The 13,464-nt window shown below is 42.8% G+C and overlaps 1 protein-coding gene across 1 annotated transcript in view; it reads right to left on the minus strand.

The window, feature by feature from the left end:
• Window positions 1–8,271: 8,271 nt before the first annotated feature.
• LOC137312929 (uncharacterized) overlaps window positions 8,272–13,464 on the minus strand; it is a 45,902-nt gene continuing 40,709 nt past the window's right edge. Inside the window, exons 7-9 of the mRNA XM_067979299.1 lie at window positions 12,495–12,515; window positions 10,990–11,096; window positions 8,272–8,360 (exon numbers count right to left, since the gene is read on the minus strand). Coding sequence (XP_067835400.1) covers window positions 8,334–8,360; window positions 10,990–11,096; window positions 12,495–12,515 — 155 coding nt within the window. The 3' untranslated portion in view covers window positions 8,272–8,333. The remainder of the gene's footprint in view (window positions 8,361–10,989; window positions 11,097–12,494; window positions 12,516–13,464) is intronic.

The following is a 13,464-nucleotide window of genomic DNA, read 5'->3' on the forward strand; positions in this document are numbered from 1 at the left end:
CAGACAAAGAGAGATAAAGACAGTGTGGGAGAGAAACAGAGCGTTAGAGAGAGAGACAGAAGGAAAGTGGCAGGGATAGAAAGAGAGAGGCGGGGGATGGTAGAGGAAGAGAGACAGGAGATGGAAAGATAAAGCGAGTCAGTGGGTAAGAAAGAGTGAGAAGCATGGAGATTGGATGAGAGGCAGTAAAACAGAGAGAGGCAGGGGATAAAGAGGAGGGCACTGAGAGATATAAACATAGGCAAGTGAAAAATAAAAGAAAGAGAGGAATATAAAGAGGGAGAGAGAAAGTTACGGTATAGAAAGAGAGAGAGATGCAGCGAGATTGAAAGAGAGAGACAAAGCGAGACACACAATAGGCTGGGGGATAGAAAGAGAGACAGAAGCGCGAGAGGGAGGCTGGGGCGATAGAGAGCGTGTAGGAAAGAGTGGAAGGGAGTTAGAACAGAGGGCAGATAGTGGAAAACACAGCGAGAGAGAAGCAGAGGAATAGAAAGAGAAAATGATAGAATGTGTTTGAGAAAAAAGTGTTCCCAGTGACCTAAACATGCAGTATGTGTAATCGCATCAAATTAGTTTCAAGATTGAATCGATATTTATGTGCATCAACCATTCTCCCAATAAATATCTCTTTCACTGTCTATATTAAATGACAATATGTTCATATCCTGGGGAAACTAGGTCAGTTTGTAATATTAAGTATCAGGAAGTACAGAGAGTACAGGGATGACGTAAAAAGAAAATAAGGAAAGTAAAGAGAGGGCATGAAAAATATCAACTAGTAATATTAAAGAAAACCCAAAGTTGTTTTGTCAGCACATTAAGAACAAGAGGATAGCTAAGGAAAAGGTGGGATCTATCAGGGATGATAAGGGTAACTTGTGTGTACAAGCAGAGGATGTGGGTAGGGTTTTAAATCAATATTTTGTCTCCGTATTCACAAAGGAACGGGATGATCCGGACGTAGTAATTAGAGAGGAGAGCTGTGAAATATTGGATAAGGTAAACATAACGAGAGAGGAAGTACCAGAGGGACTGGAATCCTTGAAAGTTGATAAGTCACCAGGGCCGGATGGATAGTTTCCTTGGATATTGAAGGAAGCCAGGGAGGAAATATGGATGCTCTGAGGATCATTTTCCATTCCTCATTAGATACAGGGGAGGTACCGGAGGAATGGAAGACTGCAAACGTAGTACCATTGTTTAAAAAGGGTACGAGGGCAAGGATCGAACAATTATAGGCCAGACAGTCTTACCTCGGTGGTGGGTAAACTATTAGAATCAATACTGAGAGATAGGATTATTTGTCACTTGGAAAGGCATGATTTAATCAGGGATAGTCAGCATGGATTTGTTCAGGGAAGGTCATGCGTTACAAATCTGATTGAATTCTTGGAGGAAGTGACAAGGAGGATTGATGAGGGTAGTGCAGTGAATGTTTTCTACATGGATTTTAGTGAGGCATTTGACAAGGTCCCACATGGCAGGCTGGTTAGGAATATAAAGGCCCATGGGATACAGGGAAATGTGGCGGATTGGATCCAAAATTGGCTCAGTAACAGGAAACAAAGGGTAAAAGTCGATGGATGTCTTTGCGAATGGATATCCGTTTCCAGTGGTGTGCCATAGGGCTCAGTGTTGGGTACCTTGCTGTTTGTGGTATATATTAATGATTTGGACTTGAATGCAGGGGGCATGGTTGGCAAATTTGCAGACGGCACAAAAATTGGCCTTGTAGTTGATAGTGATGAGGAGAGCTGTAGACTCCAAGAAGATATCAATGGGTTGGTGGAGTGGGCGGAAATGTGGCATATGGAGTTCAACCTGGAGAAGTGTGTGATAATGCAATTAAGGAGGGCAAACAATAAAATGGAATACGCAGTTAACGGGAATATATTGAGAGGGGTAGAGGAAGTGAGAGACCTTGGAGTGCTTGTGCACAGGTCCCTGAAAGGGGCAGTTCAGGTCGACAAGGTTGTGAAAAAGGCATACGGAATGTTCTCCGTTATTAGCCGAGTGATAGAATACAACAGCAGGGATGTAATGTTTGAACTGTACAAAACGCTGGTAAGGCCACAGCTGGAGTATTGTGCGCAGTCCTGATCACCACATTGCAGGAAGGACGTAATTGCTCTGGAGAGAGTGCAGAGATGATTTACAAGAATGTTGCCATGGCTTGAAAATGCAGCTACGAGGAGATATTAGATAGGCTGGGGTTATTTTCCTTGGCGCAGAGGAGGCTAAGGGGAGAATTGATTGAAGTGTACAAAATTATGAGGGGCCGAGATAGAGTAGACAGGAAGTACCTGTCTTCCCGAGCGGGGAGTTCAAGAACGAGAGCACATAGATTTATGCTGATTAGCTGAAGGATTCCAGGGGACATGAGGAAAAACTTGTTTACCCAGTGGGTGGTGTGTGTATGGAATTCGCTGACCGAATAGGTGGTTGAGGCAGGGACCCTCAACTCTTTTAAAAAGTACCTGCAGCTGCAGTGCTGAAAGCTGCAGGGCTACGGACCGGGTGCTGGAAGGTGGGATTCGAATGGACACCTGGTTGTTTTTCCAGCCGGCGCGGACACGATGGGCCGAATGGCCCCCTTCTGTGCTCTATCTTTTCTATGGTTCTATGGTTCTTCGAAGGACTGAACAGGCTGCGGCTCTTCTCTCTAGAAAAGAGAAGACTGAGGTGTGACCTGATTGGGTTTTTAAGATTATGAAAGGTTTTAATGGGGTAGACGTGGAGAAGGTGTTTCCACTTCCTCGGGAGACAAAACTAGAGGCCAAAAATCTAAGATAGTCACGAATAAATCCAATATGAAATTCAGGAGAAACTTCCTTACCCAGAGAGTGGTGAGAATGTGGAATTTGCTGCCACAAGGAGTGGTTGAGGCGAATAGTACGAATGGATTTGAGTGGAACCTGAATAAGTACACGAGGGAGACGAGGAGTGGAAGGATATGGTGATAACCTTAAATGTAAGAGGGGTAAGAGGAGGCTCGGGTGGAACATAAACACAGGCATGGACCAGTTGGACCGAATGGCCTGTTTTTGTGCTGTACATTTTGTGCAATTCCATCTCACCCTGCACATGCCCTGGGAGTGCTTAATGGGGAAGTACAGAGGGAGTTTTACTCTGTATCTAACCCGTGCTGTACCTGCCCTGGGATTGTTTGATGGGACAGTGTAGAGGAAGCTTTACCCTGTATCTAACCCGTGCTGTACCTGCCCTGGGAGTGTTTGATGGGACAGTGTAGAGGAAGCTTTACCCTGTATCTAACCCGTGCTGTACCTGCCCTGGGAGGGTTTGCTGTGATAGTGTAGAGGCAGCATTACCCTGTATCTAACCAGTGCTGTACCTGCCCTTGGAGGGCTTGATGGGATAGTGTAGAGGGAGATTTACTTGTTATCTAACCCTGTACCTGCCCTGGGAGTGTTTGATGGGACAGTGTAGGGGTAGCTTTACTCTATTCTAACCCTGTACCGGTCCTGGGAGTGTTTGATGGGACAGTGTTGAGATACATTTAACGGGAAGCTAGATTAATACATGAGGGATAAAGGAGTAGAAAGATATGCTAATAGGTTGAGATGAAGTAGGATCGGACGAGGATCGTGTGGATTATAAAGGTTGGCATAGGCAAGTTGGGCCGAATGGCCTGTTTCTGTGCTGTAATTTCGATGTAGTTCTATGCACACGTGATGGGGATGGTGCAGTTATGAGCAGAGGTGAATGGTTCTGCCTCTTCCCAGCAGTAAGGTTTCGACTCCCAAAGGTCAAAAGAGAGACTCCACACGCATGACATTGTCCAGCACCCATACAGACCATCCTTGTGCGATTGAGAAACACATTGCCACTTTAGAACAAGCCATTTACAAAGTAGGGGTATTTTTGCTCGGTGGGCCCAGGCACTGTCGGAACGCTATTGGAATCGCCCCAAAGCTGGAAACGACTGAAAGAATTTGCCTTTCCTTCTCGTTCCTGGAATTGCGTGTAACTCCCGTCCCGGAGGTGAAAGGTCAGCATCAAACATACGGCACCCAAAACTACATAGGAACATTAGGAGCAGCAGGAGGCCATTCAGCCCCTCGAGCCTGTTACATAGGAACAGGAGGAGGCCATTCAGCCCATCAAGCCTGTTACATAGGAAAATTAGGAGCAGGAGGAGGCCATTCATCCCCTCGAGCCTGTTACATAGTAACAGGAGGAGGCCATTCAGCCCATCAAGTCTGTTACAACGGAAAATTAGGATCAGGAGGGGGCCATTCAGCTCCTCAAGCCTGTTATATAGGAATAGGAAGAAGTCATTCGGCCCCTCGAGCTTATTACATAGTAACAGGAACAGGCCATTCAGCCCATCAAGCCTGTTACACAGGAAAATTAGAAGCAGGATGAGGCCATTCAGCCCCTCAAGCCTGCTACATGGGAAAGGAGGAAGCCATTCAGCCCCTCGAGAATGTTACATTGGAACATGAGGAAGCCGTTCAGCACCTCTATCCTCTTATATGGGAACAAGAGGAGGCAATGCAGCCCCCATCGAGCCTGTTACACAGGAACTGGAGGATGCCATTCAGCCCTTTGATTCTGTTATACAAGGCAGAATATAGAAAGTACAATGGCAATTTATTTCTCAATCGACATGGGATGGTCGGTATGGGAGCTGGACAAAGTTATGCGAGTGGAGTCTCTCTATTGACCTATGGGGGCCTGAGCGTTACGGTTGGGGAGAAACACAGCCAGTTTGTACATAGAAAATACAAAGAAGAAGTGGAAAAGGAAATGAGTTGCAAAAAGAGATTATGAGAATAGACTAGCAGCAAACTTAAAAGGGAATCCAAAAGTCTTCTATAGGCATATAAATAATAAAGGGGTAGTAAGAGGAGGGGAGGGGCCGATTAGGGACCAAAAAGGAGATCAACACATGGAGGCAGATGGGATGGTCGAGGTACTAAATGAGTACTTTGCATCTGTCTTTAACAAGGAAGAAGATGCTGTCAAGTAAAAGGGGAGGTAGTTGAAATACGGGATGGGGCAAACATTGATAAAGAGGAGGCACTTGAAAGGTTAGCTGTACTTAAAGTAGATAAGTCACCCGGTCGAGATGGGATGCATCCTAAGTTGCTGAGGGAATTAAGGATGGAAATTGCGGAGGTGCTGGCCATAATCTTCTAAATATCCGTAGATACCGGGGTGGTGCCAAAGGACTGGAATATTGCAAATGTTAGCTCCTTGTTCAAAAAAGTGTATTCGGATAAACCCAGCAACTATCGACCAGTCAGTTTAACCTCGGCGGTGGGGAAGCTATAAGAAACGATAATCCGGGACAAAATTCATAGTCGCTTGGATAATCAGATAATAAGGGAAAGCCAGCACGGATTTTAAAAGGCAAATCGTGTTTAACTAACTTGATTGAATCATTGGATGAGGTAGCAGAGAGGGTTGATGAGGGCAATGCAGTTGATCTGGTGTATATTGACTTCCAAAACCATTAGAGACCATAAGACCATAAGAGATAGGATCAGAAATAGGACATTCGGCCCTTCGAGCCTGCTGCGCCATTTAATGAGATCATGGCTGATCTGATTTTTACATCAACTCCACTTTCCCACCCTTTCCCCAAATGACGTTTGATAAAGTGCCATATCATAGGCTTGTCAGTAAAATTGAAGCCCATGGAATAAAAGGGGCAGTAGCAGCTAGGATACGAATTGGCTAAGTGACAGGAAACAGAGAGTAGTAGTGAACGGTTGTTTTTCGGATTGCAGGAAGGTATTCCCCAAATGTCGGTATTAGGACCACTACTGTTTTTGATATATATTAATGGCTTGGATTGGGTGTACAGGGCACAATTTCAAAAATTGCAGATGGCACATTATTTCGAAATGTAGTAAATAGTGAGGAGGATAGTGATAGACTTCAAGAAGACATAGGCAGGCTGGTAGAATGGGCGGACACGTGGCAGATGAAATTCAATGTCGTGAAGTGCGAAGTGAGGGAGGACGAGGAGAGGCAATATAATCTAAATGGTACAAATCTAAGGGGGTGCAGGAACAGAGAGATCTGGGGGTATATGTGCACAAATCTTTGAAGGTCGAGAAAGCGCATAAAAAAAGCATACGGGATCCTGGGTTTTATAAATAGAGACATCGAGTACAAAAGCAAATAAGTTATGTTGAACCTTTATAAAACACTGGTAACGCCACAACTGGAGTATTGTGTCCAATTCTAGGTGCTGCACTTTAGAGAGGATGTGAATGCCTCAGAGAGGGTACAGAAAAGATTTACTAGAATGGTTCCAGGGATGAGGGACTTCAGTTATGGAGAAACTGGGGCTGTTCTCCTTAGAGCAGAGAAGGTTTAGAGGAGATTTGATAGACGTGTTCAAAATCATGAAGGATTTAGATAAAGTAAATGAAGAGAAACCATTCCCATTGGCGGAAGGGTCGAGAACCAGAGAACACAGATTTAATGTGACTGGCAAATGAACCAAAGGCGACATGAGGGGAAACATTTTTAACGCAGCGAGCGGTTATGATCTGAAAATCGCTGCATGAAAGGGTAGTGGAAGCAGAGTCCATCGTAACTTTCAAAAAGGAATTGGATAAATACTTGAAGGGAAAAAAAATCAGGGCTACGGAGAAAAAGCAGGGGAGAGGACGAACTGGATTGCTCTTGCAAAGAGCTGGCACACGCAAGATGGACCGAGTTGTCTCCTTCTGTGCTATAACCCTTTTATATGATTCTGTACAGGAGCAGCAGGAGGCCCATTCACATCTTCGAGCATGTCCCATAGGAAAAGGAGGAGGCCATTCATCCCCTCGACCCTGTTACTTAGGAAAAGGAGGAGACCATTCAACCCATTCTCGAGGGCAATTAGGGATGGGCAAAAAATGCTGGTTTTGCCAGCAACGTCCACATCCCGTGAACGAATAAAAAAAAAACCCTTAAGCCTGTTACGCAGGACCATGAGTACGCCATTCAGCCCCTCGTGCCTGCTCTGCCATTCAATAAAATCATAGTTGATCTGTACCTCAACTCCATTTTCCCGCCTTCACCCCATATCACTTGACCAACAAAACTCTAACTATCCATCGAAAGTCTATCTATATATTTTAAAGTTGTTTAGAAATGCTTTGCAGAGCATCAGAAACAACTGAAATAACAGTGAAGAGAAACAGTTTTATTGTAGAAATATTCTGTTTATTCCTTATACAATAAACAAGTACAGAAAAATATTTTAAAAATACAAGCAAGCACTGCGCTGTGAATACCTGATCTAATGACAAAACTATGAAAAATAATGGGCAATTCTGATCTTGGTTCCCGACCAAAAACTATGGGTGAATTTTACAACTTGCAATTAAATTTGTTCATTAATAGAATTGTAGTGGATACACCAGGAATCTCGTTAAACAGGGTTTTGAGTTGGGAATTTGAATTCCACTCTTAATGTTAAGCATCGATTGACCAGAATGACCAGTATGAGGAATTTTGGTTATGTGCAGAGACTAGAAAACACTGGGATTGTTCACCATGGAGCAGAGAAGGTTCAGGGGAGATTTATTGGAATTGTACAAGGAATGAGGGACTTCATTTACGTGGAGGGACTGGAGAAGCTGGGGTTGTTCTCCTTAAGCAGAGAGGGTTAAGTGGAGATTTAATAGTGGAGTTTAAAATCATGAGGAGTTTAGATCGTGTAGATACGGAGAAACTGTACCTACTGGCAGGAGGAGACAGATTTAAGATAATTGGAAAAAGAACCAGAGGGGGAGATGAGGACAATTTTTTTTACATCGTGAGTTGTTATGATCTGGAATGGCGGTGGAAACAGATTCAATAGTAACTTTCAAAAGGGAACTGGATATATACTTGAAGGTGAGGACACTGGCTGGGCTATGCTGAATGACTAAGCTCTAATTGGATAGCTCTTTCAAAGAGCCGGCACAGGAACGATGGGCCAAATGGCCTCCTTCTGTAAGATTTCATTCATAAATTCAACGATTCAATATTAAGATTTAAGGAACACGGATTAACAATTAATGGTAAACCATATAATCCGTAAACAGAAAAGCTCGTGTATTGCTCAATTCTTAACCTATTTAAACAAAAAACGGAGTGCCAAAAACATGAAAATAGTTATTAAAATAGAAAAGACAGAACGGGGCGTAAATCTGCTCACAGATTTCCCGGCTTAGCCGGCAGAAGTTCAGGGGTTCTGCTGGAGTTACACCAGAGCATCGGTGGACGTTTGGACCAAATTCACCGTAGGTATTCACAACACACTTAACTTTTATCCCTTTCCCAAACGTTTATCTTTGGCTTCATCGTTTTTCTGACCATCAGTCAAACCTTTTGCTGTAAGATGCCTTGTGAATATCAAAAAAGACACCGTTATTAGCATCAGTGAATCAGAGAAGGATACAGCACAGAAGGAGGCCATCCGGCTCATCGTGCCTGTGCTGACTCTTTTACGAGTTATCCCATAAGTCCCACTCACCTGCCCTATCTCCATTGCCCTTCAAATGTTTCCCTTCCATATATTTATCCAATTCCCTTTTCAAAGTTACTACTGAATCTGCTTCCACCACCATTTCAGGCAGTGCATTCCAGGTACAAACTACTCGCTGCATTAAAAAAAATCTCCTCATCTCGCCCTGGTTCTTTTGCCAATTGCCTTAAATCTGTCTCCTATGGTTACCGACCCTCCTGCCACTAGAAACAGTTTCCCCATAGCAACGCTATCAAAGCTCTTATGATTTTGAACAACTTGATCAAACTTCTCCTTAAACTCCACACAACTGGAGTCCCTCATCCCTAGTACCATTCTGGTAAATCTCCTCTGCACCCCCTTCAAGGCCTCGACATTATTGCCCTGGCAAGATCAATACGTTCAGTAATAATTGGGAGGCAATTGAATCATATAAAACGTTAATTGCTGGTAATACAATCTTAATCATGAAAAACTGTCTTCTAATATCACGATAAAATATTTTAAATTTCATAATGAATATTGTAAAATCTCTGCTTAATGCTTCGACCTAAATCACCGAGCACGGTATAATGGAAATGGCTCGGAGGTTTATACTTTTAAACAAACGGAAGTCTTGCATTTCTGGCGCACCTTTCACAATCTCAGGGCGTCACAACGTGCTTTACGGCCAATGAGGTATTTTTTTTTCTGAAGAAAAGTCGCAACTGCAACGTAGCAAACTCGGCAGCCAATTTCTGCCCAGCATGATCCCATATAGAGCATTGTGTTAATGACCAGCTAATCAGTTTGTCAGTGATGTTGGTTGAGGGATAAATGTTGGCCCAGCACACCGGGGAGAACTCCGCCTGCTCGTCTTCCAAACAATGCCTTGGGACCTACTGCCAATCTTTATTGGGAGTGGATTCTCTTATTGTAATTCTGTATAATGGAGGATTCTTCTCATTATTGTGACTGAGGAGTAAATTTGTGTATTAGAGCTCTATACAATAGGAGTGGGGAATCTAAATCTAAGGATCATAATGTAGGTAGTCACTAATAAATCCAATATGGAATTCAGGAGAATTTTACCCAGAGAGTGGTGAGAATGTGCAACGTGAAGTATTTGAGCTGAATAACATAGATGCATTTAAGGGGAAGTTAGATAAGTACATGAGGGACAAAGGAATAGAAAGTGTGAGGAGGCTCCTTCGGAGCATTAACCTCGGCATGGATTAGTTGGGCCGAATAGTCTGTTTTCTGCTGTGCTTTCCATATAATGCTGTGAGTGAATAGATAATGGATTTCACCACTAGAATTGTGTGCAATGGGAATAGTTGGAATGAACGTGGAATGGAGTTTTGCTGCATAAAATCTACGGGATGGGAGTGCACTTGTGTGCAGGGAGCCAAGGACTGAACGAAAACTGCTCTTTTACCTTCTCCGCTTATCTTTAGGAATATAGGAACAGGAGTTGGCCATTTAGCCCCTCGAGCCTGCTCCGCCATTCAATGAGATCAGGGCTGACCTGTGACCTAACTCCATATACCCGTCTGAGCCCCATATCCCTTCATAACTTTGGTTCACAAAGAGCGATCAATCTCAGTTTTAAAATTAACAATTGAGCTAGCATCAACTGTTATTTGCGGACGACAGTTCCAAACTTCTACCACCCTTTGCGTGTGGAAGTGTTTCCGAACTTCACTCCTGAAAATCCTGGCTCTAATTTTTGGGCCATGTCCTTTAGTCCCACACTCCCCAACCAGAGGAAATAGTTTCGCTCTATCTACCCCATCAGTTCCCATTAAAATCTTGAAAACTTCGATCAAATCATCCCTTAATCTTCTAAACTCCAGGGAATACAACACTAGTTTATGTAATCTCTCCTCGTAATTTACCACTTGGAGTCCAGGTATCATTCTAGTATATCTACGTTGCAGTCCCACCAAAGCCAAAATATCCTTCCGAATGTTTGGTGCCCAGAACTGAACTCAATACTCCAGCTGTGGTCTAACCAGGGCTTTGTATGGCTGTGGAGTATCTTGTAACCCCTCGTATTCTAGTCCTCTAGATAGAAAGGCAAGCAACCCATCAGCCTTTTTGATAATTTTCTGTACCTGTCCATGACATTTTAATGATCGATGTACATGGACCCCTAAGTCTATTTGGACCTCCACTGTTTCAAGCTTTTCACCATTTAGAATTTTCACTGATCTATCCTTCTTAGGTCCAAAGTGGATGACGTCACACTTGCTTACGTTGAAATCCATTTGCCACAATTTTGCCCATTCACTGAATCTATTAATATATATTTGTAATGTTATGCTTCCATCCACACTGCTTACAATGCTTCCTATCGTTGTTTTATCTGCAAATTTGGATATGTAGCTCTCTATCCTGCCATCTCAGTCGTTAATAAAGACAATGAATAGTTGAGGCCCCACCAGCCACATCCTGCCAATTTGAGTTCCTTTAAATGTGGAGGTTAATGTTGTGAATGCATATTTCATGAACTTTAGTCATCTTACCTTAGTTTTCCAAACGAGTATTGAGATGAAGGTTGCGTACAAGATGCTTTTACAGATCAGGATCAGATAGGACAATTTTGCTGTCCCCATGCTTTGCATTTTCTCTTCTGTTAAGTGAATACAATGAACAATGGTGTCATTTTTGATCTCTCAAGGAAAAAAACGCTCGCAAATTGAACACTTTCCATTTCAAGAGCCCCGTGTCAGCGTCATTTTCCAAATCCAGCTGTGACAGAACTGGTCAACAAAATCTGCTCTACTTTGACCCACGAACTTGCCCTGGGGCCTATCTCAATACCGCAAGTCTGTTCCATTTAAAAAAAAAAACATTCGTGGGATGTGGGCGTCGCTGACGAGGCCAACATTTATTGTTCATCCATTATTGCCGAATACGTGACATTTCCAATTTCGCAAACTTCTCGCTCCTGGGGAGTGAGGAGGGTGCTCTCTGAGCGAGACAAATGTTTACCACCAAATTTTTGGTAATTTTTGCACTGGGAACTCATTAGGTTTTGAGTTGAGAGTCATCGTTAGCCGCCACTCAGATGGTAACACTCTCCCCTCTGAGTCAGAAAGTGGTGGGTTCAAGTCTTACTCCAGAGACTTGAGCACATAATCCAGACTGACACTTTCGGTGCAGAACTGAGGGAGTGCTGTACTGTCTGACCTTCAGTGCTGAGGGATTGCCGCCCTGTGGGAGGGCTAGTACAGAGGGAATGCTGTACTATTGGACAGGCAGTACTGAGGAAATGCTGCAGTGTTGAAGCTTCAGTGCTGACAGAGTGCTGCACTGCCGGAGGTGCCGTCTTTCGAATGAGAGTTAAACCATGGCCTGGTCTGTCCTCTCAGTTGATGTCAATGATGCGACGGCCACTAGTGGAGGAAGAGCATAAGAGTTCTCCTCGGTGTCCCAGCTAATATTCATCTCTCAACCAACAGCTAAAACAGATTATCTGTTCATTTATCTCATTGCCATGCATGGGATCTTGCTGTGCGCAAAATGGTTTCCGCGTTCCCGACTATACAACAATGACTACACATCAACAAGTTATTTATTGGCTGCAAAGTGCTTTGTGAAGTACTGAGGTCGTGAAAGGCGCGAAATAAATGCAAATCGTTCTTTGACTGGAGAAAAGAATTCCATCTCTCAGCCCAAGATCTCACAGAGTAAAGTGTAAGGTTTAAGACAGATCTACCCCCATCCAGGTCTTCCCTCTCCTGCATTACGGGGGAATTGCATTTCCTATGTGGGTGACATTAACCCAAGTCCCAGAGAAAACAGGATTTCGAAGCCAATCCATTGGAACTGATCTCGAAAGCCCGTTGACATGCAACGTTAACCCAACCTTAATATCCCCACAGATGTTGCTCATAAAGTTGAAAAAAAGAAACAACAGTTTGCAAATTTTGGAAGGAGAGAATATTTGAAATGATTGACACCGTAACAATGCTGGAATTCTCACACATGCGCTCAGATCACTTCAGAGAAGCAGTGGGAAACTCACCTTTACTCACACCACAGATTTCTGAAAAACAAGAATGAAGAGAGAGAATAAAGGGTTAGCATCAGAGTAGTTCATGAAATTACTTCATGGATTCAGATTATCATATTTGTAAGTCAGACTCCAGTCTAATATATTGTGGTCGTCGTTTCAATGGAGTTTTTAATTGATGTTTCCTGCGAACATTTATTCATTTATTTCTCTATTAATTCAATCATCAATTTATTTCGTTATTTCTTGAGTTTTACTTTATTTATTTCTTTAGTTGCTTCGTTATGTAAATATTGGTTTACTGATTTATTTTGTTATTTATCAATTTACCGTTTCATCTATTATTTAGTTATTTATCGATTTTTGCTTTATTTATTGCTTGAGATGTTTAGTTATGTAAATATTGATTTACTGAATCATCTATTTATTTACTTGCTAATTTATTCATTCAGCCATTCATAACGAAGTAACTTGCTCACACCCTGTATCTACTGACGGTAATGCAAACATTCTTTGCTCAAGATTTGCCTAAAGGATATCTTAGGTCATTAATTACGCATCGATTTCCATCCGAATCTGTGTACATTGTATATTATGGGCATACTGATATGAATTACAGAACCTAGTTATACACGTGTTTATATGTCTGCAGGAATATGATTGAAAACGTATTTTCGAGTGATACATTCCGCCTTTATCAGTATACACATCCATTATAAATTTCGATGTACACACTTATAATACAGATTGCCTTTGCAAACTTAAAAGGGGTGCAGCAACAGCGAAACCTAGGCGTTTACATACAGAAATCATTGAAAATAGAAGGACAAGTTCATAAGTCAGTTAAAAAAGCATATGGGTGCTTGACATTATAAACAGAGGCACAGAGTACAAAGGCAAGGAAGTTTTACTGGTTGGGCCTCAGCTGGTGTATTGTGTTCAATTCTGGGCGCCACTCTTTAGGAAGGATGTCAAGGCCTCA

Source organism: Heptranchias perlo, unplaced genomic scaffold (assembly GCF_035084215.1).
Source record: "Heptranchias perlo isolate sHepPer1 unplaced genomic scaffold, sHepPer1.hap1 HAP1_SCAFFOLD_44, whole genome shotgun sequence".
Classification (NCBI taxonomy): Eukaryota; Metazoa; Chordata; class Chondrichthyes; order Hexanchiformes; family Hexanchidae; genus Heptranchias; species Heptranchias perlo.